The sequence below is a fragment of the Leopardus geoffroyi genome, chromosome D2 (genome assembly GCF_018350155.1).
Source record: "Leopardus geoffroyi isolate Oge1 chromosome D2, O.geoffroyi_Oge1_pat1.0, whole genome shotgun sequence".
In the NCBI taxonomy this organism is placed as follows: Eukaryota; Metazoa; Chordata; class Mammalia; order Carnivora; family Felidae; genus Leopardus; species Leopardus geoffroyi.
This window is the reverse complement of record NC_059334.1, coordinates 79,197,160-79,222,388: the sequence shown is the minus strand read 5'-3', so window position 1 is coordinate 79,222,388 and position 25,229 is coordinate 79,197,160. Positions and strand designations below refer to the sequence as shown.

General features: G+C 49.4%; 2 protein-coding genes across 3 annotated transcripts in view; both read right to left on the bottom strand.

Annotated features, from left to right (window-relative positions):
• LOC123577445 (deleted in malignant brain tumors 1 protein-like) overlaps nt 1-18,046 on the bottom strand; it is a 21,176-nt gene extending 3,130 nt beyond the window's left edge. Inside the window, exons 1-16 of one of the 2 annotated variants that reach the window (XM_045439758.1) lie at nt 17,899-18,046; nt 15,500-15,535; nt 13,256-13,297; nt 12,350-12,388; nt 11,816-11,848; nt 10,377-10,409; nt 10,221-10,259; nt 10,000-10,038; nt 9,554-9,592; nt 7,601-7,639; nt 6,816-6,854; nt 4,986-5,297; nt 4,334-4,375; nt 3,751-3,783; nt 3,041-3,216; nt 32-399 (exon numbers count right to left, since the gene is read on the bottom strand). In XM_045439758.1, the coding sequence (XP_045295714.1) occupies nt 32-399; nt 3,041-3,216; nt 3,751-3,783; nt 4,334-4,375; nt 4,986-5,297; nt 6,816-6,854; nt 7,601-7,639; nt 9,554-9,592; nt 10,000-10,038; nt 10,221-10,259; nt 10,377-10,409; nt 11,816-11,848; nt 12,350-12,388; nt 13,256-13,297; nt 15,500-15,515 (1,289 nt within the window). In that variant the 5' untranslated portion in view covers nt 15,516-15,535; nt 17,899-18,046. Of the gene's footprint in view, nt 1-31; nt 400-3,040; nt 3,217-3,750; nt 3,784-4,333; nt 4,376-4,985; nt 5,298-6,815; nt 6,855-7,600; nt 7,640-9,553; nt 9,593-9,999; nt 10,039-10,220; nt 10,260-10,376; nt 10,410-11,815; nt 11,849-12,349; nt 12,389-13,255; nt 13,298-15,499; nt 15,536-16,787; nt 16,896-17,898 lie in introns of those variants that run through there. The other variant, XM_045439759.1, reaches the window with a different exon arrangement.
• LOC123577318 (deleted in malignant brain tumors 1 protein-like) lies at nt 16,399-25,229 on the bottom strand. The gene is made up of 4 exons (XM_045439400.1): nt 25,129-25,229; nt 22,226-22,416; nt 19,255-19,569; nt 16,399-17,102 (listed from the first exon to the last, which is right to left on the bottom strand). The coding sequence occupies exons 1-4, from the start codon at nt 25,227-25,229 to the stop codon at nt 16,600-16,602; spliced, it is 1,110 nt and encodes a 369-aa protein (XP_045295356.1). The 3' UTR covers nt 16,399-16,599.

Genomic DNA, 25,229 nt, shown 5'->3' with positions numbered 1-25,229 from the left:
TCAACCCTAGAAGGCCTTCTATGTTCCTTACCCGTGCCGGATCAAATCGTACTTGACAGTCGTAAAATCACGGGGATCTGGAGAAGCCACACAGGTATCCACAAAGAACCTCAGGCTGGGGTCGGGGCTCTGGAGTGTGACCTGGAGGAAGACCCCTTTCCTCTGGCTGGCATAGTGTGGCCCCAGGCTGATGGGCGATTCGAGGAAGGATATGGACACATCATAGCCGACGCTCTCCCTTGGGACATCAGCCCCGGGACTGATGTCAACTGCAGCTGGGCCATCCGCCCTGCAGGTGAACTTCAGCTGAGGCACCTTGTGCCGCACGATGACTCGGCCAGGGTGGCCCCGTGTTCGGCTTCTGATGGAGTTGGAGTAGCTGAGGGAGCCGAGACTTTCCTGGGAGGACGAGAGGGGAGGTTCTGGCCAGTGCTCCTGGCTCCCTGACAAGCACCTTCCTACACCGGCAGAGGCCTCTCCACACACCTGCTGGGTGCCAGTCAGCCGGCGAGCTGGAGGCAGGGGGCCTCGGGGCTGCCTCCCGTGGTACCTAGTGCCACGGCGGAGTGACGTAGCACTTCAGGGAGCACAAAAGGAGCCCCGGTGTGTGAGCCTGTCCTCCCTTCTTCCCTCCTGTGAGGGCCGAGCTGTGCTGGTATGAGGCGGGGCAGGGGGTCCACGCTGGCTGCCCGGCGCTCTCTCCACCCAATTCCTGCACACGTGCCCCGCCCTCAGCCTGGGTATTCTCAGCCAGGCACGGACCATGGCCCATTGTGCTTTTCTCCTCTCTTCCAGCCCCTCTCTTCTCTTGGCCGCAGAGGGGTTCTGGCTCCTTGTGAGCTGGGCGCCTGGCCCTGCTCGCCTTGAGTCTCAGCCTTGTCCTTCAAATCCAGCAGGACTCGAAGGGCTAAGGGGGTGCTGAAGACTACTGTGCGAGGTGCCGTCGCCTCCGGCAGCCTCCTCCCCACAGCCCTGTGTGCCGTCCAGAGACTCAGCCCGCCCAGCGACGTGGATTGCAGGAAGCCTCTGCGTGTGTGACTCAGATCCTTGACGTCCGCCTGGGAACCCTCCAAGGACCGCCCCATCAGCTCAGACCAGGTCTGCCTTTTTATTTATTTATTAAAAAAATTTTTTTTTAACGTTTATTTGTTTTTTAAGAGACAGAGCGTGAGTGAGGGAGGGGCAGAGACAGAGGGAGTCACACAATCCGAAGCAGGCTCCAGGCTCTGAGCTGTCAGCACAGCACCCGACGTGGGGCTCGAACTCACAAACCGTGAGATGGTGACCTGAGCCAAAGTCGGACGCTCAACCGACTGAGCCACCCAGGCGCCCTCTGCCTTTTTAGACCTTTCCTTTCCTACTCATCCCCCTGCCCCTTCTCAGCCTCCATTATGACATTTTAATACAACAAAGATACTCTTCACGTTCTGCACGCTTTATCCATAAAAACAGACATTTTTTTCTTTGTGCCCCAAAGAAAGAGCGTCTCCCTTGTCCCTTGACCTGATGCACATGCACAGCTTAGAGGAAAAGCTAAACTCCATTACTGCATGGTCCTGCCCCTTCCAACCTGACCTTGGGCTTCCCGGTGCTGACTCCTCGAGTCTCTTCCTCAAGCCCTCCAAGTTTGCTGCTGCCCGGGGGGCCTCATCACTAGCCCCCCTGCACAGAGCATGCCCCCTGTTCCTTTACCTGGCTCTGTCTCCTTATTCAGGTCTCAGCTCCTTGGCCACCCTATTCGAAGTGGCCTTCTTTCCACCCCACATCATCTCCTATTCTCTTCCTTGTTTTGCCATCTTAAGGTCTGTGAAATGATTCTCATATGTGCGTTTGTGCAGTGCCTCCTTCTCGAATGTGAGAGATGTGGAGCCCGGCCCCTGTCTCGTTGGCCGCTGTGTCCTCAGCACCTAGAAGGTTTGCTTATTCCCTGACTCTGCAGTCATACACAGGACCTTCCTGTGGCAGTGTTTTCGCCGTGGGTGGTCTGGGACTGGCCATCACCCCAAGTGGTTCCTGACCTGCAGTGTCCTCTGGCCCCAGTGCTGTAGGAGCTAGGCCAGCCGGGGCCACAGAGGACACTGCCAGGGTCCTCCCTGATGGCCTAGAAGCTTCCGGGGTGCCTGCCGCGCAGACACCGGGGGGCTTCTGGCACGGCCCCTGGGGCAGAAACCTCTGAGGTAAAAACTAGAAGGTTCAGAGCAAAAAGGATAAGGACGACCGTGGGTCTGCACAACCAAATAGACAAAATGTGAAGTATGGAGTGAAGCAGTGACTTGGCGTCATGCAGGCTATTGGATGAATCAAACCTCCAACAATGCCAAATGTTTGCTGTTCCGTGTTTCTAAATACTGATACAAAGGAAGAGAGGAATAGCATGGAGACCGTGCTGTGTAACGTGGTACATTGATGGTACATTGTTAGGTATGCTGAGAAAAGTGCGATTTTGTAGTTACGCACTCTTGGCTTGTTTCCTTAACTTCAGTGACATTGTCTCGTGAAATAAGCTGGTGGTTAAGGAAAATGAGACAGACATACACATTTCATTATACCCAAATGTCTATGCTTTCTAGATTAGGGAATACAGCTAGCTGTCTGGTTAGAACGCAGCAGTCAGATCGTGTGTCCTCTCCCATGCCCAGCGCCATAGCGTGCACATAGTAGGTGTGCACTAACGGTGAATAAAGAAGCAAGTTGTGGAAAATGCTCAGCTTTGGAGCTAAAAGAACAGCACCCATCATCCATCCATCCATCCATCCATCCATCCATTCATCCATCTGCCTATTTACCCACCCATCAGTCCATCAGCACTCGGCACTTAATACCGTGTATTCCAAATTCAGTACGTACTCTAAATTCCCAAAAGGAAGGAAAATTTCAGACAAATTAGTGAGTGCTCCAGGTCTCACTGAATTCAGAAACAAAATAATGGCCGTGCCTTTCTTCTGGCCCTGCCAGGTTTTTAACAGGTGGTTGAATTTTCCAAATCTCTCTCCTTGGCCTCCATCCACAGAAGGGTACCACCACCCCCTCAGTTTCTTACCTGTCTGACGGTGCCACAGTGACCATAGGGAATGTTGAAGATCAGATAGCGCCCCGTGACGTGGGGACGACACAGCTCATCATTTAAGTGGATGTCCCAGGAGGAGTAGCCCAGCCTCCGGAGATAACCTCGGTCAATGGTGACTTGGAAGAGGTGAGGCAAGCAGGAGAGCCAGGCTGCAGGAGGAGGAGCATGGGGAGAAGCTCACAAAGACGATTTGGTACACTGGATGCGTCGGTCCGGGACATGGGTGCGTGCTTACTTTATAAAGCATGGACAGTACCTTGCGCCCGGGGGCTGCTTCAGCTCCCATCACCCCCCACCCTTGACTTGACTTCTGCTGATTTTATTTATATCCTCTCTTTTCCAAAAAGTCACACCATATCATGGGAGTCTTATACACACAGCACATGTCCCACATGCCAAGAGTCAGAGCCTCGTCTATAGATTTAGAGAACGGCCCATTTCCCATGTTGAGGACACCCGAGGCTGAACGTACATCTATCTGAGGCAAGGGTGTGGGAGCAAAGAGGAGGGAGCATAGGTGTTAAGAGGCTTCTTCCCCAGCCTCCTGAAGCCCGGCGAGTAGATAGAGATGTGAGAGATCTCGGTGGAGACAGAAGCTGGTGCCCCCTCAAAACCCGTTCTCTCTCCCGGGGATAACTGCTGTCTTAGTTCCGCCTTCCCACAGCGTAGAGGGGAGGGCTTACCGTTGTCTTTGGGTACAGCAGAGGCAGCCAGGCCTGGTGAGAAGCAAACGTCAGCCGTGCAATATGGAGGAGGAGGGTGTAGGCAGCAGTAGAACATGCAGTGCCAGGAAATGGGCTCATTCTGTTGAGCTACGGAAGCTGGAGCACCATGGCTTGAGAGTACTCCAAGCAATGGGAAGGGAAAGAGGGCCCAGAACCTCCCGATGGAGCAGGAGGGAGGTATCCCGGTGTGCGTGAAGAAGCATTGAGAGTACGGGTGTCATCAACACCAAGAGAATAGTAAATACAGGGCTTTGCAGATTATAAACACCATCACATGAGTGAATTCGGGCTGGTGTCCCTTCCCATGCACAGGACATGCTCGGAATCTCAGGCCGGGAAGTAGGCAGTTCATAGCCATCGAAGGCCTCCCCAGCACAGAAGCAAGGCGGGACAGTCGCCTGTGGCTAGGGTCCTGGCCAGGAAGAATGGCTGGCCAGATTCACTCAACCCCTTCTGGTACTTTTGGCCCCAGACCTTTGATCCTTCGGTAGCTGTACCCAATCAACCCTGGTGTATAATCCAAGAATGGAAAGCAAATTACCCTTGCCAGTGGGTCCGCCGACAGCAGGAGGCATGGCTGGAACTGTGAGCAGACACAATGAAAGTGAGGGTCTGGAAGATACGATCCCAAGACCCCAGGGGACTCATACTCTATGGCTCTCTGTGGGACTGTTAGTCTCAGGGGGACTCTGATAGTTTTTCTATTTGTGATCCATTTCTGTGCAAAACAAGAGTAACTCCCACATAAAGATAAGAGCAATAGAGTGATTCTTTGGTTTGCCTGTTAAAAAACTAAGGATGGAACAGACAAAGGGGGCTTGGACTTGTTCACCAAATCTGAGAATTCTGTAACTCTCTGAGATTTCCCCAGGGAAATGTAGGACAAATACAAGAAACTACTACTCCACCCCAAACAGGGTCCAGCTATGGAGGCCAGAATGCCAAGAGCGGTATCCGGTGGTAATAAAAAGTACTACAGGAAAGGCAGAGGCCAAATCTTGGGTGAGAGGACATGCCAGCCGACATTCTGACTTCCGACGGCCAGGTCAGGGTGAAGAAGGGTGTCCACATAGGACTGTGCCCTCACATGCGCCCTTGCTATCCCAGCAGCCGGGCCTTGGCCTTAGGAACGCGGGCGGAGGAAGAGGGACAGAGCCCCGGGGACAGCCCCGATCGCCGACGCGCTGCGGCACCTGCGCAGACCACGCCCGCGTCCTCCCGGTGGCGACAGTTGTGGCGCGTCCAGCCCGAGTGGCCGCAGCGGCCCAGCGTGTCCTCGGTGCCCGCGCAGCGCACGTCGTCCAGCATGATGGGCCCTGAGCCCGGGCCGAAGCGGCCGCGCCCCGGGGCGGCGAGCGCGGGGCCGCAGCGCAGCAGGCGACACACGACGCGGGCGTCCCTGATGTCCCAGTGGTCGTCGCACACCGTGCCCCACACGCCCTGGTGGCGGACCTCGACCCGGCCCTCGCAGCGGCTGCGCCCGCCCACCAGGCGCAGGGGAGGGTCTGCGGGAGGAGAGAGAGAGCGAAACAGGGGGTCGCTGGGGTGACAGGTGCGACAGCTGCCCTCCGTTGCTCCGTGCATGTCATTTGCAGTGGAAGAGATGACACTGCGGGGAGCTTCACCACGCCAGGCGGTGCTGCCTTCTGTCTCTCGCTCCCTCCTTTCCCGTCCCCCCACCCCCTGCACTCTCTCATAGAAAAGTCAAACCTGAATTAACTGAAGGCCGCAGACAATGGTGGATATTGTCAGCCTAGTTGCCCAGACACGTGAGAATGTAATTGTCACACAAAAGTACCAAGACCCCAAAGAAAACAAAATGGCAAACCCCTCAAATCTTTGGAGCAAAATTATTGAGGCACTGCTGTGGCTTATCAAACAACATCTGTCCAGTGAAATTCCTTTTACTCTGGATGAATAAAAGCCAACCCTTGAACTGCACAAAGTGTATTGTGTGACCTGGCTGTTCCACTCGCAGGTGTTTGCTCAAGATAAAGGAAACAGATGTGCGTCGGAAGATTTGTGCGTAGCAGAATTCTCCACCATCCACACATGTCCACCAGCGGGAGAGGGGATGAATAAATTGCTGACTACCCACACAGTGGAATATTACTAAGCAATAAAAAGGAACGAAATGCCAATGTAAGGAACCATATAGACAAATCTCAAAAACAATTTGTTAAGCAAAAGAAAGCAGACGCAGAAGAGCCCGTATTATTTGATCCCATTGATATGCGATTCTAGAAAAACAAATCTGATCTACAGTGGCAGAAAGGAGACCAGTGGTTGGTCGCCTGGGGATTTGCTGCAAAGGGACATGAAGGAACTTTTGGGGGTAATGGGAATGTTCTAGATCTTGATTCCGGTGGTGGTGGTGGTTACATAGTTGTATACATTAGAAAAACCTATAGATGTTTGCAACTTACTGTGTATCATTATAGGTCAAAAAAAAGGTGACTTAAAGAAGTAAAAATAATTTTAAAAATCTAGAGTGTTAGTGGTTCCATACCCATAGATGTGTGTAAAATGATTTGTCTTCGTATAAGAGGGGTTGCTAGCAACTGTTTTCCAACTTCCTGCTCTGTTTGGCCCATAGAAGATGCTTAGTGAATGTTAATAAATACCACTGGCTATGGTTTCTCTGTGACTGCAGTGTCCTAGTTTAGGATAGTTGCTCTCTCCTTATGCAATTGGTTGCTGTGATACTGGAGCAAGATAACTATGCTTGGCTGAACTATGAATAAAGGCAAGTATCTTTTGGGTCAGGCCTCAGGAGGTGAATTTGGGGCTCCTGCCCCACAAAGGTATGTGTAGACATAGACATAGACATAGACATTTTCATATATACTTACATATGCATATATATTTACATACACATTTACATACACATATATGTCTATTACTCATAAAAGGTTTCTGTAAGGAGCAGGAACTTTGAAAAAAAAAAAAAAAAAAGAATGACGATCCTAACAGTACTGATAATGATTTGATAATTTAAGTGCTTAGGAACAAACAAAAATTACCAGGCAAAGGGATCATGTCTTCACCAGTTGAAATTGTAACTGTTAAAAAAGAAAACCTGAGCTTAAAAAACACATACCCTCAAAGTCACATATTTATATTCAAAGCTGAAAAAGACCCACACATTTTCTGGAGGTTCAGAGACTAATAGTTTTGTTTGAGTTTCTGCTTAGGTTTAGGTGCAGAAATACCATCCACCAAGTTTTATTTTTTTTTATCAAAATGTAACAAGTGGTGCTTATTCTCCAAAAGGAAAAGAATTTGCTGAATGGTCACAAAAGATGCCTTATAAATATACTAAATTTTTATAGGAAAAATATAAAAGTATTAGATTTTGTAGGAAAAATGTTTATGGGGGCTGAAAATGAAATGGAGAAAACCCATCAGATTTCTCAGAAATGTTTTTTGATAAGAGAAAGATCAGGGCTCCTGGGTGGCTCAGTCAGTTAAGTGGCTCAGGTCATGATCTCATGGTTCATGAGTTTGAACCCCACGGTTCATTCACATCGGGCTCTCCGATGTCAATGTGGGGCCCGCTTCAGATGCTCTGTCCCCCTCTCTCTCTGCCCCTGTTCCTCTCACTCTCTCTCTCTCTCACAAAAATAAATAAACTTAAAAAAATATTTAAAAAAACCAGAAAGATAATATTTGAGAGGTGTAATTCCATATAAAAATATACAGAGGGAAGCAAGGTAGGAAAAGTAACAATGGATTTTATGATAAAATATGGTTGTATAAATAACTATGAGATGAAGAGTTAATCTAGCAACAGGCGTATGATCTTTACCAGGTGATGATGTCGCTTTTGTTGAAATCAGATGTATGGCTGCCAAAACAAAAAAGAGAGATTTTTTTCCGGTGAAAAGAAAGCATTAAGATTGGATGTCGTTGAAACTTTATGCAGTGGACTGCAAGCTTATGAAAATAAGCCTGATCCATAAGCTGTATATAATACAATCCACCTGATTATTTATCTTGTGGACTCACACATCCAGGAGTGAAATGATATATGAGCGGTTGGCATTTTGTAGGACAGATGAATAAATCCCATTTAGAGCGTCCAGGATGTGTCGTATAATTCACACCTCAAATCCCTACAGCAGCTGCTCCAGGGAAGTATCATCAGTGTGTCAGAGATGAGGAAGTTGAGACCCAGAGGGCTTGTATGACATGCCCGGGGCATCCTCAGTTCTGACCTGGGAGGCCCCGAAGCATAACCCTTTCCGCAGCACTCTGCCTTCCGGGAGCATGAAATGTGGGAGTCGCATTCACTCTGCCTGCTCTGGGGTGAAGGGGGATGAGGGGGAAGGAAGGGAATGGTCTGATGGTTACCACATCTGCCCTCACACTCCCAGGGGCAGGAAGTGATTGTGCTGTCACGCTTTTGTAAAGATGTGTGATGCCAATTAATCTGCATGAAAAGCAGCCCAGTTCCCGTGAAACCGGGTCTGCAAAGAAAAACGCATCTCATGTGAGGTCAAGAGTCAGTGAGAAGTATGAGTGAAGGACTCTTCTGCCAAAAGTGAGGTCATGATGAGGGCAGGGAAAGGAGGAAATGAGGAAGGGAGGGGTGGAGGGAGGCAGGGAGAACTCTCCCTAAGTGGAAGCGAGAGGAAAGTCCTAAGCTTGGCTTCACTGCCTTTTGCACCATTATGCCTTCAAAGTAACCAGGACTTGAAAAGAAAGGAAACAGAACAAAAGAAAGCGATAGGCCTTGCTACTCAGGAGGTCAGCGTCAGACGGATCGAATGGAATCACACAGGCAGATTCATCGGCAAAGACTGGGAGCAGAAAGGACCTTGGCTGGGAGCTGGGATCCCCAGCTTGCTCAGTGACTGCGGTGGACTCAGTTATGTCCCCTCAAAATTCACATGTCAAAGCCCTAACCCCCAGTGTAGCTGTATTTGGAGATGGGGCCACTGAGGAAGTAGTCAAGGTTAAGTGAGGTCATAAGGGGAGGCCCTGATCTGACAGGATTAGCGTCCTTATAAGAAGACACATCAGAGCTCCCATTCTCTCCCTCTCTCTCTGTCTCTCTCCCCCTCAGGGAGCACACACTGGGGAAGGGAAGGCCCTGTGAGCGCACAGCGAGAAGGTGGCCATCTTCAACCCAAGGGAAGACCCTCACCAGACACCGACCCTGCCGGCACCTTGATCGCAGACTTCTAGAACTGTGGGAAGTAAGTCTTTGCTGTTTAAGCCTCACACTCTGTGGTATTCAGTTATGGCTGCCTGAGCTAGGACAGTGGCAAGTGTCCTCCTTCTCAGGGCCTCCTTTTCCTCCAAAGCGAGAGTAGTGGTTTAGCATTTTACTCCTCGAGGGCGGTCGCTGACCAACCGGCAGCATCGTCTGGGAGCCGGTGAGAAATGCAGAATCCAGACTCCGCCCTGGAGCCACTGAATCCAAATCTGCATTTTAACAAGTCCTTCAGGCCACTCACGTGCACGTCAACATTTGAGGTTTGCTGCCGCGGGTCATCTCTAAGGTATCCTCCAGGGTTGACCCTTGACGCCCTTTTATCCTAGTCATCTCGTCCTCACATCTGCCTTCACCGTGTTCGGAATCAGAGCCACTTTTGGGGTAGCGGGCTGGAGCTTCCCTACCACCCCCAGCCCCCCATCTCCCCTGACCTCTCCTGGGAAAAACAGGAAGTGTTTCCTCTGGGTGTGTAAGTCCTGCTGGGCTGGGGTTTCTCAGGAAGTCATTCACGAGGGCTGCCGCAAAGAGCAGAGAGCATACCTGGTGAAGAGGTCTCCTCTTCCCGAGTGGGACTTGTGTCTGCAACCAAAGAAGAGTGAAAAGAAAATAGAATGTTTTGGTTGGAACAACAGTGTGGTAGAAAGTGTAATTGCGTACGGGGAGAGCCAACACGATCACAGTCCAGTTGTCTCGCGTTTGCGTGTGCCGGGTGGGTCAAGGCCTCACCTGTAACACAACACACACCACCGAGCAAGTGGAGTGTGGAGCCCCCGCCCTCGCCTCCCATGGGCCAGGGCGACAATGAGAGGGTGTTCCCCAGTGTAGGGACCACTCTGTGTCTACGGATGTATGAACCGAACACGAAGCTGGGACTTGGGGGCTTATACCACGGGCAAAATATTCGGTACACAGGTTCATTTGTCCAACAGAAAGAAGGAGAGTTGGTCACATTTAACTTAAGAAATGTGACAGGCAGAAAACATTACCAGAGGGCGGGTCCACTTCTGTGGAGGCTGAAGATATATCTGTATATGGACAGAGAGAATAGGACACTTCAAACCGGGAGAAAAAGGACACTTCAGTGTGTCTTTTCATTCAGTTTACTTTTGGTCAAAGTGGTCATGACGTGAGCTTGTTTTCTAAACAGAACAAGGCAAGTCAGAAGCTGGTCTCGTTAATTTAAACAGCACAACGAGAGAGACTTTACCAGGTGGAGAGGTCACTTCCACTGAGGTTGAAGAGGTATCTGTAGAAAAAGAGAAGAAACCTGAAACCAGTGTCCTAAATTTCCATGGAACAACCTAGTCCGATGAATGGAACCCCAAGAAGAGGCACTTAGTGGGGCAGGAGACAGTGTTTTTACCTGGTGTGGAGGTCACGGTGGTTGCGACTGAAGCTGTAAGTCAACAAAAATAACAAACAATATGACAGCCGTATCAGGCATATGTGTTCCTAAGACACAGCACACATAAAGGAGGCTGTTGTAATCAGTATGACTGGCCTGAGTTGTCTTCCTGCTTTTTGGACAGAGGCAATGGCAGGGCATTTCTAGATCCGCCATTGCCTCTAGGCCCCCTTCTACTCATTGGCTCTCCATTCCTTTGGCCCACCCTTTACTCCTCCCCTTGGAGAAGGTGGACGTTACCTGCTCAGAGGACACCAACCATCGGTCCAAATTTCTCCCGATATGGGCTAATCTAACAAAGGTTCTTCAAATGGAGGGCTTTCTTTGCCCAGTCCTCCGTCCTCTCCTCAAATGGTTGGAAGGTAGTGACACAGGAAAGGGGGACCTCTGTAGACCGGAACTTTCTCCAGGGGGGCTGTCCCAAGACCTAGACTTCAGTCTAAGTCCATTTGCCTCTTGTATTAAGAGTTGCCCTCAGTAAAAAAGGCCATTTTTGGTGTTAACTCTGGTGTTTTATTTAATTGCTTTAGCACCTAGAGTAGGGGAGAGCACCCTCTTTATTGTGCCCCCACAAATAAACCTTTAACACTCTATATGTAAAATTGTTAAACCCAGAGTCACACCAGGAGCTCCTCAGATAATTGCAACCAGCATCACTCAAGATCTATTGTATAAGAGGGGTGTTACTTGTTACCTTGGTCAACTCTCTATCCCTTAGGACCTTGGCACAGAACCTGACACAAGTTTACCCTCCCTGAATGTTGGATAAATGTCTAAGGGGGATCCGTCAAAGCCATGGCTGAACTCCCCACCATTCTTGCAATACCCACTTTGCGGTTGGTCTCCAGGAGAAACTCTCGCCATGGACAGTTGACATTAGACCGCCAGTCAGTCCAGTGCATGACTTATTTTGGAGTTTGGCTGAATTGGCTGAACTAATCTATCCGTTGGTCCATGCAGTTAGCTGGGCTGCCCAGAATTCATTCACCATCAGGGAATATAGAGGTGGCCTATGTGAGTCAGGTCAATATAAACGTACTTAAAAACTAAAGAATGAGGGATGCCTGGGCGGCTCAGTCAGTTAAGCGTCTGACTTCAGCTTAGGTCATGATCTCGTGGTCTGTGAGTTCAAGCCCCGCATCAGGCTCTGTACTGACAGCTCAGAGCCTGGAGCCTGCTTCGGGTTCTGTGTCTCCCTCTCTCTTTGTTCCTCCCCATGCTCGTGCTCTGTTTCTCTCTCTCAAAAATAAATAAACATTAAAATTAAAAAAAAAACTCCAAAGAATAAGATAATTTGATCAGGACATACACAATTGTGTAATGAGCTCCCTGGAAAATCACGTAAGATTATTTATAGCTAGTAAGGTGGATAGGACCCAAAATAACATCAGCATTACCTGTTAAGGTGGTTACAGTAATACTAAAAGATCCTGGAAAGAAGAAAAGGCAGTTGGTCAAAACCTGCCAAATGGCAAAAATAATTGTTTTACAGTTAACCTGTTTCCTTCTCTCTGTCCCTGGAGCATAGCGATCATGGACTTCGTTTATTTAATCAACAAATTTTGATTCATCCACCTATGCTGTGGCAGGCACTGTGCTAGGTGCTGGAGAGAAACAATAAAGAAAACTAGATGGGACTCCTGCTCGGTAAAATTGCTGCTGTGACAAGCGCTATGAAGGAGAAATATGTGATGCTCTGAGAATCTGTGACAGGTGATCTCACCTGGCCAGAGAGGTCCCCTCTCTGTCTCCCCGAGAGGCACCACCACCTCATGCCTGGCACAGGGTCTGGCCCACACTGAGCACTCTGCTCAAAGACAGTGACCACCCTCACTCCCCCACCAGGGTGTCCTGGCATTGGCCCTGGTGACGTGGCCCAGGCAGTCTTGCTGCCCCATCTGCCTACGTTTGCAGGGGGCAGAGGGCATTACCAGGTGAAGACGTCGCTTCTGCTGAAGTAGGAATTGCGCCTAAATATGGAACACAAACAGGAAAGTCAACCAACGGAAAGATTTTATGCGTTTTCCGATTGTGCACAGTTCCGCCTTTCCTATGATCTCATTGCCCTGGTTTTGTTGTTGGTACAACTCAAGTGTGGGGACTAGTCATTTCCCAACCTCCTGAATAAAAGTTGATGCACCCAAAGTAAAACACGGGAGCTGTTATAAAGGAAAACTTTACTGAAATGAAGCACAGTTCCCTGTCCTGTCCTTCTAAACAGAAGACATTTGTCATATTCTAACCTGCACGATTCAGGCTCATGAGGAAGAAACCACTGTTGTTCAGGCTTGTCATACAGAGGTGTGTCAAAGGATGCTGAGGTTAGTGGGCATTTTCACTCCGTATTGGGACATTGAGCAAGTCTAGTGACATTTAATGGGTTTCTGAACACTTCTCTGGCCGTCAGACTGTCTGTTGGCATTTCCTGCAATTGCCGCTGTGGCTGTTCTATAATCATCTCTTCTCCCTCCCCATCCCCGGTCCCCTCCCCAGTTTGTTGTTTCTTATAATACACAGTCAGTGGGGAGACCAGATAGTCAGGTGTGTGTGTGTGTGTGTGTGTGTGTGTGTGTGTGTGTGTATGTAGTAAGAACAACAGGTTTAGTGGACACCCCCATGTGTACTCAAACACTTTACTTGAGCTTGAATGTTGGGACCTAAACTTGGCTGTGTGGAGGCCCTTTTTGTCTATTTCTGGATTCTAGTCGATTTTCCAAGGGGTTAATTTAGCCAAGTGACCCCTGCAAAACACTAAAAGTGTCCTATCTAAGTAGAATGTCGACACAGCGATATTCCCTAAAGGCAGTGAGAGGACAAATCAGCAGAAAACTTGTTACCAGTTACAAGGGCCGAATCGGTGGCTGAAACGGAGGTAGGAACTGTCAAAACAAGCACAATTTAAGGACGTTTTAATTAGATATCATCCTTGTCAATCAAGTTCATTGCTAAATAATTTTAAAAAGTCACCCTGTTTACAAATTATGCCCCAGCCGTGCTCATATTTGATTATGCTCTGTCCTATTTGATTTTCCTATTACTTGTGTACTAAGTTAAGGGAAATAAATAACGAGGAAGGTGGTACTTAGGTCTGGGACTCAAGACACCTGGCTTCTAGTTGCTGCTCTTTGTATAACGAAGCACGTGACTTTGAAGGGCTAATACACACACCAGTAGCATCTGCATCATCTTGTTTGAAACACAGACCCTCAGGACCCACCCCAGAACTGCCGAATCAGAGTCTGCATTTTAAAAGCTCTCTAGGTGATTTATACACATATTGAAGTTCTAGAGGCACCAAGCAACTAAACTGGAGATGACCTCTAGGCCCAGAAATAATTGGCACAGGCCAAGAAGAAACCAGACAGCACTGCCCCCGTAAAGGGGTCCCTTTCCTGCTCAACCCTGGACAATTGATGCCTTGCCAAAATTCATGCTAGCACTTCCTCTCCTCTGGGTTTTTCATAAAAGCTTGAACTTGGACTTTTATATGAAATTGCCCATTTTAAAAAGGTGGTATTAAAAGAAAACTAAACATTGCATAAGCAAAACTCTGTTGTCTGAATCAAAACCCCTCCCTGGGTCAGAACTGGCCCACAGCCTGCTCGTTTGTGATTTCAGCTCTGAACAGTCTCTAAGGTTTCTTCCAAACCTTGAAAAAAAAAAAAAATGCTATACTGAGATGGTGCCATATCGAACTTGACCCTTCCCAAGAGACCTCACAGCTGATTCTCACAGATCCAACAAAGAGAGAAGTTGATTCCATTGTCTGCTTTTCTTCGAGGTCAGTTTCTACCAAGCCTGGCAGAGGACTCTGAGATTTAGGAGATACAGACCATGAGCTACTTTCGTGACTGTTTATCATCAAAGAAAACTTGAGTGAAGTGGTTTGTTTTGAGACGGTATTTCTTGAGCTTCCTTAGCCTATCTTGACCAGCTCAAGCCGTAGAATGATCCCCAAAGTCCCCGACAGGGAAGTTTACAAAAAGACACACGTGACTCAGCAGATGGTAACACACCTTCCTCAGGAGCGTGACTACCAAGCCCCTGTCACTATGTGCCTCCACCAGTGTCTGCCACCCAATCCCCGGGACAAGCTTCCTCCTCCTGTTCTACAGAACAAGAAACGGAAGCCCTGGGAGATAAGGGGGCTGGCCCACTGTCACCCAATTGGTTAAGGCTAGAGCCAGAACACAAGGCCAGATTCCTGGGCTCCAAATTCTGTGATGCTGCATTTCTACTCATAAGGTTTCAGTGGTCAAAGAAAGTTGAGAAACACTGGGTCAAGCCAACCGTTAAAAAAGATCTTTAACTACAGGACTTGTCAGAGACTTTAGTGGGCTAACAGACTAGGAATCTTCAAGAGAAGGATATGGCATTTCCTCAACTTATTTAGCCATGCAAATTATTTTTTTAATTTGCATATGACTGGATTGGTGTACGACATTCTGAAACATATGAGAGTTGTGGCCCTCTGTTATTTTCTGAAAATGCAGATCGCAGGGATAGCTGTACCCACGATGCCTGAAGTCCCGTGCTGTTAAAAAATGTGGGGCGCCTAGGTGGCTCAGTCGGTTGAGCATCCGACTTCGGCTCAGGTCATGATCTCATGGTTCGTGGGTTCGAGCCCCGTGTCGGGCTCTGTGCTGACAGCTCGGAGCCTGGAGCCTGCTTCAGATTCTGTGTCCCCCTCTCTCTCCACCCCACCCCTGCTTGTGCTCTGTCTCTCGCTGTCTTTCAAAAATGAATAAACATAAAAAAATTAAAAAAAAATGAACTCACTGAATTCCCAGTGTGTGAATCTAAAGAGGCTCAATTCACTATAACTTGACCTCAGAGACCTGCCGTTACACCAAGAGCCAAGGGAACAAACCACGCATACGGCGTCCTACATACCTATGAAAGGTACGTAAGCACCGTCTGCCCAGTTTACTAAGCATTCAGTGAATATGTGAGCACCTTATGGCAGTGTGATATGAGCTTGATATTTCATTTCTGGTGATGCATAAACTTTAACCCTAACGGTATGTGAGGCCATCTAGCCATCTATGAGGTACGTACGGCAAGCAAGAAAAGAAAATTACCAGGTGAAGTGGTCATTACTGTGGCTGATGCTGAAACTGTAAAACAAAAACAAAACACAATAAGGTAAAATCCGAACAAAGATCCCACCCACAAACAGAACATTTAGAAGACATCTTTTTCCCAAAAACATTTATGCCTCGGATAGACTGAAATTAGATACAAAAACGGCTTCTGAAATGTGAAACTGAAGACGAGAAAAGCCTCTTGGTGAGACTGAAGTGGAGGTGGGCTGCAGGAAGGTCGAAGTGAGAACCATCCGTTGGCTGCGAGGACAGTAGAACCTCCCCGCGTGGGTCAGAAAGGCTGTTTCTCCGATGTCGTGAAGAGCGAATATTTCCTAGGGCTGCAAAGTAGTAAGAGCCTTCCTAATTCTGACCTCAGGTTCTTAACACGGATTTGCTCATTTTCACTAAACTCACTCGTTGAAAACACAGGGCCAAGATCTGAATATGAAAAGACAGTGGCCCCTTAACATAATGAAACATGTTAGGACCCCTGAGTCAATGTTCATTTACTGTCGTTAATGACCTATCGGGGTTGAAACATGGAAGTGATCCTGAACCCTTGCGCTGGAACAGACGCCCAACAAGGGCAGGTTGTTGTCTGCTGCCCTCACTACCACGTGTTCATGTAGAGTTTTGCCTGGCTCCGGCAACGTGCCCAACAAATATTTGTAAAACAAATAGATGCGTCCACTGAATCCTATTATTCTTGTCTTTGCTCTGAAGCAGTGGGTATTTTCATTTCATCCAATTGGCTTTTGGAATTCTACTTGCTCGGCAGCCTAAGGTAATATATGTGTGGGCTGAATTAAAAAAAAAAAAAATAGAAAAGGAGACCATCTCAAGCCCCTGAGACCAAAAGCAAATAGTGTTGATGCTTTCACAAGGGGTACAGGTGAGAGGGACTGGGTTTTGCTCACAGAACTCCCCAAAGCGGTACTACAAAGTCAGCTTTAAGGCTCAAAACATAAGACATAGACTAGAAAAAGCAATGACCCCAGAGGGTGAATAACAGCGAATCTGGCAAGTCCTGGAAGAGGGCAGAGACCAGGGGCTCTAAAGTGAACTGGTGAATGTAGCTTCAAGCACTGGGTAGGTCAGCAGGTTAAGAGAGGCCAAGAACGGCCCAGAGGCCTCCCCAAACCAATGTTGAGAACGGACCCTAAGCGTGTGTTTGGAGGACGCCGAGGGGACCCGAGCTTCTTCACATTCGCTTCCAGGTCCCTCTCTCCCACCCCAACAGCTGTGGCTCCAGCAGCGTCAGGAGAGAGTCGGGAGTGAGTACCTGAGCAGATGACCCCGGCGTCCTCATGGTGGCCACAGTTGTGGATGGACAAACCCAGGTGCCGGCACTGGCCTAGTGTGGTCTCATTGCCCCGGCACTGCACGTCGTCCAGGAGGATGCTCCCCACACCTTCTCCAAAGTGGCCGTTCCCCAGGGCTCCGACGCCCTCCCCGCAGTCCAGCTGCCGGCACACAACGCGGGCTGCGCCGATGCTCCAGAGGTCATCACACACGGTCCCCCACGTGCCGTTGTGGTACACCTCGATGCGACCTTCACAGCGGTTGCTCCCATCCGCCAGCCTGATGATGGGCAGGTCTGGGGAAGACTCGGGGTTGTTACTGGAACGGGATTAACTCTGCCGGCAAGTAATTTCTCATAGGACTTTCCTGTAGTTTTTACTGTAGCAAACCCCGAAGTCCTATACTCTGTAATCTCTTATTCCTGTCTCCAAGCCCCATAGGAAAAAGTCAAACTAGTACTTATCAATGCAGTGATTAGCGTTTCCAGGCGAGCTCTGATTTCAGATATTTTGTTCCCTCATTTCCATCTTTGCATTTGAAATATAATTGCAAAGATAAGGACAGATATCTATTTCAGAATGGAGTCATTAAATTGCTAAGCAACAGCATGGAAATAGGTCAGACTCAACTTCTCATTATTTTTGTCGAGCCAAACTTGCACACTGGCCCAGATTCGCAGATTTTATTTAAAAAAATTTTTTTTAAATGCTTATTTCTATTTGAGAGAGAGAGAGAGCACACGCAAGAGGTGGGGGGCACTGAGAGAGAGAGAGGGAGACACAGAATCCAAAGCAGGCTCTGGGCTCTGAGCTGTCAGCACGGAGCCCGACGTGGGGCTCGAACCAACGAACTGTGAGATCATGAACTGAGCCGAAGTTGGACGCTTAACCAGCTGAGCCACCCAGGCGCCCCAACAGCTAGACAGATTGTAGAAGCAGAGACTAGACAAGTGGCGGGCCCCGCATGCCACATCTCCCTCCATGGCAGGGCCGAATCCACCCTGGCCCTGACATTCCCAGCTGTAACCTCAGGGAGTCTGCTAGAAAGACTCAGTAGCTGGGAAGGGGTGAAGGAAGCAGTCAAAGCATTACCAACTGCAGGAGTTGTCTCCGCTGATTCTGGGGCAGCTTCGGCAGCTGAAAGAGAAAGTGCAAGGCATTCGTGTCAGCAGGTGCGCACTTGCAGAAATGCTCGTGGACACACCAGTCGATGGGCACGTGAACCCACATCTGTCCCCGTGTGCCGGTTCGGGAAATCCTGGCAAAGGCAACTGCGTTTCTGAGACCTCTTTTCCCTCAGCCGGTGAGACCGAGGCTTATGGAGGCTAATTGGAAGCGTCTATCTGAGCTTCTCCAGGGGGAGCCATCCAGAGCCACTCGGAGCTGAGACTACAAAATAGGACAGATGAGCCTCTCATGACATTTTAATTCAGAGTTCTCATCGAGGGATGCCAAGACTTCTTTGTAGCACCAAATGCTCACTCTACAGATGAAACGGAACAAAACAGAACAAAACTACCCAACAGGGGCGCCTGGGTGGCTCAGTCTGTTAAGCATCTGACTTCAGCTCAGGTCATGATTGCACAGTTGGTGAGTTGGAGCCCTGCATCAGGCTCTGCGCTGACAGCTGGATCTTCTGTCCCCCTCGCTCTCTGCCCCTCCCCCACTTGCAGTCTCTCACTCAAAAATTTAAAAAAAACATTGAAAAAATTTAAAAACAAAAAACCCCAAACTACCCAACAACAAGGTGGGGTAGAAATATTCCCACCTTGTCTGTATCTTCCCCCATTTGGGAACCTTGTTTCCCCTCTGTGAGACGGGAGTAGCTCTGGGCGGTGACGATGGTGGGGAGGGGGGAGCGTGGGGGGTGGAGGGGTTGGGGAGGTGGGTCACAGATGTTTGTTGCACGCATTATTTAGTAACAAAAGGTAACAAAGCAGGGTTTTTCAACATTCAATCAGCTTTTTTGAATGGTTGCATAAAATTGTCCCTAATAGCAAGAAAATCGCGAGCTGGGCAATCAGCAGCTCAGGAGAGCTTTCCCATCTAGCTCTTTCCGAGAAATACCTTCATGAGAAATTTATGATGTTGATGCACATAGAAAAATCATTCCTGACAATGAAAAACCATCCTGAGCAGGGGTATAACTTCCTGCTTTACAGGCATGTTTTTTGTTTGTTTGCTTGTTTGTTTTTTGCTCATAGGATCTCCCTTCTTCTTAGGGCCAGGGGAGTGGGCTGTGATATCAGGTACACTTCAGACAAGTGTGACCACCATCCTGGGTTAGCGGAATCTGAGGGGGTTCCTGAGACATGGGTCTCTCTGTGCTCCAAATGGGAAAATTCCAGGCAAACCGGGACAAGCCGTTTTCATGACCTGGAACCCCAAGCCTTTAGGGTCGGCCTGCCTGGCAGAGGAGGGAACCCAGTCTAGGGGGAGTTCAGGTACCTGAGCAGACGGCTCCGGCATCCTCGTGGTGACCACAGTTATGGACCGACAGGCCACGATGGATGCACTGCCCCAGGCTGGTCTCATCGCCCGTGCAGCGCACATCGTCCAGGAAGATGGGGCCCGAGCCATCGCCAAACAGACTGCTCCTCGGGGCCGCCAGTGCCATTCCGCAGCCCAGCTGCCGGCACACCACCCGTGCGGCCGGCAGGTCCCAGAGGTCGTCGCACACGGTCCCCCAGGTGCCGTTGTAGAGGATCTCCACGCGGCCCTCGCACCTGCTGCCCCCCGCCGCCAGCCTCACCACCGGCAGATCTGCAGGAACCAAAGGTCAGAGAGGCTTGAAAAGGTTCCCCGGACTCTCAAACGAGACAGCATTTCCAGTTGGAGAATTCTAGCCCCGTCTGCAGTCTGTGTCCCCCGGGAAAGCAAGTCATATATGCAGAGGAGACCATGTGATGGCTTCTTGTTTCTGAGATTCAGCGCAAACTCCACAGTGTTTTGCTGTCAGTGGGCCATTTCTTATGGAAATATGGGCCACATGGTGGCTTTGCAGACGACCACTTAAAAACAACTGTCTTGGGGCGCCTGGGTGGCTCAGTCAGTTAAACCTCTGACTTCAGCTCCAGTCATGATCTCGTGGTCCACGATTTCGAGCCCCGTGTCGGGCTCTGTGCTGACAACTCGGAGCCTGGAGCCTGCTTCGGATTCTGTCTCCCTGTCTCTCTGTCCCTCCCCTGCTCGTGCTCTGTCTCTTTCTCTCTCTCTCAAAAATAAATAAAAATATTTTTAAAAATTAAAAAAAAAACACCCCAACTGTCTGCTTTCATTCTCCTTTGGGTGTCATTTGTCATGTGGTTTCTCTAAAAATTCAAAACAGTTCGGCTGAATGCTTGGGGTTCAGACTTCACATTTTTTACCCAGGTCTCTTAAAGAATGTTTGGAATGTTCAGAACAAAATTAATTTCACTTTACTTGAATTTTAAAAAGGATGAAGTGTTTATCGGAGGATGATGGAGAAGGTTGGAGCTGGAAAATTGCACAGCAGAAGAGGGGCGTCGCTCCTACAAGAAGGTCAGATACTCACTGAGTGAAACTTACCCCCGAACCAAAAGCAGATGAGCCTGGTTCTCAGATTCTGAGCCCCAGAGATGGGGCTGGTTCATGGGGTCCCCCTAGAGAAGGGCCCACAAGAGCACTGCGTGGCTCAGGACCTTCCTATGGGCCTTTCAGTGATGCCACTGAGGGTGGGTGGGTGACTGGCTCGGCTTGAAAAGGTCCCCACGTGGGGAGAACCCACCATCCCACCAGCTTGTCTCTGATGAGCACAGTTTTATTCCGTATGGCACCGGGGCCATGAAAATTATGTTGGCTACATTTCTGTGGGCCACAAACACCAGCCTAAGAAAAGAAGTCGCAAAATGTAAGGACAGAAAAAATACCTATTGGTTGGAAAACATGTGGCTGTTCCCCAGGAGTTGCAGCAACTGTACATGTGAAAAAGAAAATAGTCATCGTAAGTATCTTCTAAGCCAACAATGCAATTTCATTATCTTCTCAGTACCGTCTGTATCACATGCGTGAGTTTGCCTTTAAACAACCCCATCCAATCTCTGATCAGATAGTTAGCATTTATTTTTTTAAAAAATGTTTATGTATTTTTGAGAGAGAGAGAGAGAGAGAGAGAGAGTACGCGCACATGCACTCGAGCGCAAGCGGGGGAGGGGCAGAGAGAGGGAGCCACAGAGTCTGAAGCAGGCTTCAGCAGAGCCCGACGTAGGGCTCGAACTCATGAATTGTGTGATCATGACCTGAGCCAAAGTTGGAGGCTTAACCAACTGAGCCAACCAGGTGCCCCTAGGTAGTTGGCATTTAAAATGTGATGGTAGCTCATACAGGTGATACAGGTGTATGTATTATTCTGGCTAAGGGTAAGAAAATAAGAGAAATAACGTGGATGTCGGGACTGTGAAGGCGTGGCCCCACAGGCCCAGCACCTTCTCAGAACCACAGAGCTTTGGGTCAAGAACCGGTGTCTCCGTCCTGCTGAAATGCAGACCTCATGTACAGGAAGGAGGACATCAAGCCTGTTAACACCCAGAATGGCTTCTCCTCTGGGTGCAGAGTAGGGCCCCAGGGGAATGGCAAACTGGGACTTTGCCTTCTGGGGAGGGTCTGGAGCTCAGAGCCACTGTCAAGGCAAGCTAAGGTTGGTGAGAGAGACCCAGCATGGGGACCCTGCACTAGATGACTTGTCACCAAATAGCAAATAAGATGGATGTGAACGCACAGATGCCTGTATGTCCAGCAGCTGTAGAATCTACAAAGACAAAGGAGACGCAGGGGTGGTTTCATAACAGAAACCAGGGCAGTGGAGTGGTTCGAAGGTCACTGTCTCAGTTTACACGTCACTCAACAAGCCTGTGTAAACAGTTGTTCTTATGCGTCTAGGGCTGTCCCCTCTGGGTTTTTACAGCCAGGTGTGGATTGTGTCACCAGGCCAAAAACTCTGGGGTAGTGATTCTGAAAGAATTTGCCTTCGTAACGAAAATGCCACCACCAGCAATAGAGTTAACATTCTGCGCATCTATAGAGTGCCATATGCCTGAGTAGGTGTTGAATGCCTCGTGTAATCCTCCCGACAATTTTCATGAGACAAGCGCCTTGCTTTCTGTGTTGTCCAATGGATTAACCTTGATGGTCACTCCAGTGGAAGGGGGCCCTCCTGTACATTAAAGAGCTCGCAACTTTTTCAGAGTTCGAACAGAAATCTGTCCCGGACGTGGGGAAGGTTTAAAGCGTGGGAACATTTCTAGACTCTATCTGCTAACTTAAGGCTTGGCCTGGCAGCTCCATGACTGGCCCAGAAGGGACCTGAACTCATCTGAGCAGAGGACACCAGTGTCCTGGTGGTGTCCACAGTTGTGTGTGAGCCAGCCACTGTGAGGGCACTGCCCCAGTGAGGACTCACTTCCTGTGCACTTGACGTCATCCAGGAGGATGCTGCCTGACCTGGGGCTGAAACTGGCCCCAGAGAGGGCGGACACAGCCTGGCCATAGCCAAGCTGTCTGCAGACCATGTGGGCATCCCCTATGGACCAGCTGTCATCACACACCGTGGCCCAGGTGTCCGCGTGGTGGACTTCCACTCGGCCTTCGCACCTGCTTGACCCATTCACCAGCCGCAGACCCAGACCTTGGGGGACAATTTCAAGCAATGACTTCCATCAAGGCTCATCCGAAAGGCCACAGAAGAGCCAGCAGCTCTTGGAAATTGTGCACGGGTGATGGATGGCAATAGATTTACTCCCCCTTTCACTCTGCTTCACTCATTTAATTTTTGCCTTGAGTATTACCTCCTGTGTTTCCTGAGGTGACGGTTGGGAAATGGTTTTGCTCCTTAGCCCGCTGGCCCAGAGACCTGCCTCATCATGGAGCCATTTCTTCTCTTCACTTCAGTGCCTAAAGTCTTGGCTTCTGGCACTCACAGGGTTTGCTGGGTTTTTTCATGAGATGCTAACATGCACACACCAATTGGTGTGTGTGCGTGTGCGCGTGTGTGTGCATGCACATGCACAATGTTCTCTGCCTGCCCTTGCACACACATCGATCAAGTGATGATCACAAGGCTCCATCTATGTTGGTTCGGGATCAGGTGCTGTCACATGTGCATAGATGCTCCTGGGAGCTCATAGGGCAGTTATTCCAGACTGCCCTTCGTGTTCAGAGGACAGCGTCGCAGAAGGGAGCAGAGATGGGATGTGCTCAGGACACAGCCAAGAATAGCTCATGGGGACACAGCCAAAGACAGCTCAAGGTGGGGTTGGGGGGAGATTTGAGGTCAGTGGGCCACTCTCAGCCCTCGGGCACCCACCTGAGGCTGAGGAGCAGTGTTTCCAGTGGGGACACTTTCTCCCACGGTAGTAACACTGGGGTAATTCTGAGCTAAAACTCGAATGAGGGAAGGCCATGGAGGACAGAGGAACAGCTTACCTGCTGACGTGGGCACTTCTGCCAGCTTTGGGAAAGATGCTAAGGACAGAGAGAAACACAACAGGATACAACATCTTAGGTGACAAGCACGTTTAACTCTCAGTTAACTGTCGGTGGGCCCTCAGCCTTGTGGACTATCTACAGTTTCTATTCTAGATGGATTCCCTTCTCAGGTCCTTGCTCTTTGGGGGAGTCTTCCATCACCCCGATGCCACGTGCACCAGGAAGACAAGCAGCTAAAGCACAGTCAAGAAAATCAGAGCGTGGCAGGTATGTTTTAAAGAAAGCATTCTTTGGGCATCACTGCTGTCCAGTATAACCTACCCTGGTGCTTTCTTTGAGGTTTGGGGTCACTTCTTTTTCCTAACCCCTCTGCATATTGCATTTTACTCTTAAAGATTGTGCCGCAGACAAACAGCTGACCTAATTTAAAATGTGAGCCGGTCAACTGTTGAGCCGGTCAGAGTCAGGGAAAGACCAAGTGATGCTTTCAGCCCCTTCATTCTTTTTATTTTTAAAAATTTTTAATGTTTTTATTCACTTTTGAGAGAGAGAGAAAGAGAGTGGAGGAGGGGAAGAGAGAGAGAGAGAGAGAGAGAGAGAGAGAGAGAGAGAGAAGGAGGCACAGAATCTGAAGCAGGCTCCAGGCTCTGAGCTATGAGTACAGAGCCTGATGCAGGGCTCGAACCCATGAACTGTGAGATCATGACTCGAGCTGAAGTTGGACGCTCAACAAATGAGCCGCCTGGGTGCCCCTTAGCTCCTTCATTCTTTACAACTCTGTCAGGGAGAAATGTGGAAAGCAGTACAGACAGAGCTAAACCCCTGCAGTGCTTGGAAGGAGCTGGCTGGCATCTGAATAGTGTGCCCCATGCGGCAAGCCCTGCTCCACCTGCTCTACACAGAGAGAGCACTGAGTTCCAGAATGGCTTTAGGAGGCAAATATTATTATCCTCCTCCTTATCCTTATCTAGAGGAAGACACTGAGGCATGGGGCGGGGTTGGGAGGTGGGTGCAGAGATTTGTTCAAGATCCCACAGCTCACGAATGATGAAGCCAGGGTGATGGATCCAGGACATTTGGATCTATCCACAGCCCTACTGCTCAGGGTGACTTTGCCAAGACAAGTTACAGTTAATCAATAATAATTGAAGGGGTGCCTAGGTGGCTCAGTCATGATCTCGGGGTTGTGGGATTGAGCCTCGCATCTGGCTCCAGGCTGAGTGTGGAGCCTGCTTGTGAATCTCTCTCTCTCTCTCTCTCTCTCTCTCTGTCCTCCCCCACTCTCTCTCTCTCTCTACCTCTGTCCCTCCCCTGTTCATGCTCTCTCTTTCTCTCAAATTAAAAAAAAAAAGAACAATTGAAATTACCTGAAGTTGGGTAACTCCCAGCAGCTGATGGTGTTGAGTAAGGCAGAGAGGCTGTGAGAGACATAAATCAAACTCATTCTTCTCAAACCCAAGAGGTTGATCTGCTTATTTGGAACAGAAAGGTCCATGTCTGGCTCTAGGGAGAAACGGCACCCAATCTGGGCATGTGAGCCCCGAGTTGCCATGGTAACAACCAGCAGATGTCTTGGGTCACTGGGCTCATTTCTGTCCAGCTGCGGGACATCACAATGTCTTTAATTTGTTTTCAAACTCTGCTCACAGTGATGGTTGCCTTATGTGGAATGCCTAGCTTGCCATTTCCTGTGGTTTTGTGATTCTTCCTGGGTGTGTGGGTCTTGCCTCCCAGAGCAAATGTCAGTTTGCAAAGCGTGGGACTACGTTTGTCTCAAGGATGTGCACTGGCCACTTGAGCACCTGGAGGGAGCCGAGGGCCAGGGTGGAGACCTATGAGCAGCCGCTTTGTGATGTTTCCCCTTCACCTCTGACCCACCTTGAGTAGCTCTTCCAGGGGTCCTTGTTCCACACCTCCCTGCTCTTGAAGCCCCCAGCCCTGTCCTCGGATGTCACAGTCAGCATGTGGCTTCCGGTCAT

Coding starts and splice junctions, on each gene's coding strand:
- LOC123577318 (XM_045439400.1), bottom strand. CDS start 25,229: ATGACCGGAAGCCACATGCTGACTGTGACATCCGAGGACAGGGCTGGG. Junction 22,417..25,128: donor CCCTGGAAGAGCTACTCAAG/GTGGGTCAGAGG, acceptor TGGGTCAAGCAG/GTGCGAAGGCCGAGTGGAAG. Junction 19,570..22,225: donor TGACGTCAAGTGCACAGGAA/GTGAGTCCTCAC, acceptor TGGTTCCTGCAG/ATCTGCCGGTGGTGAGGCTG.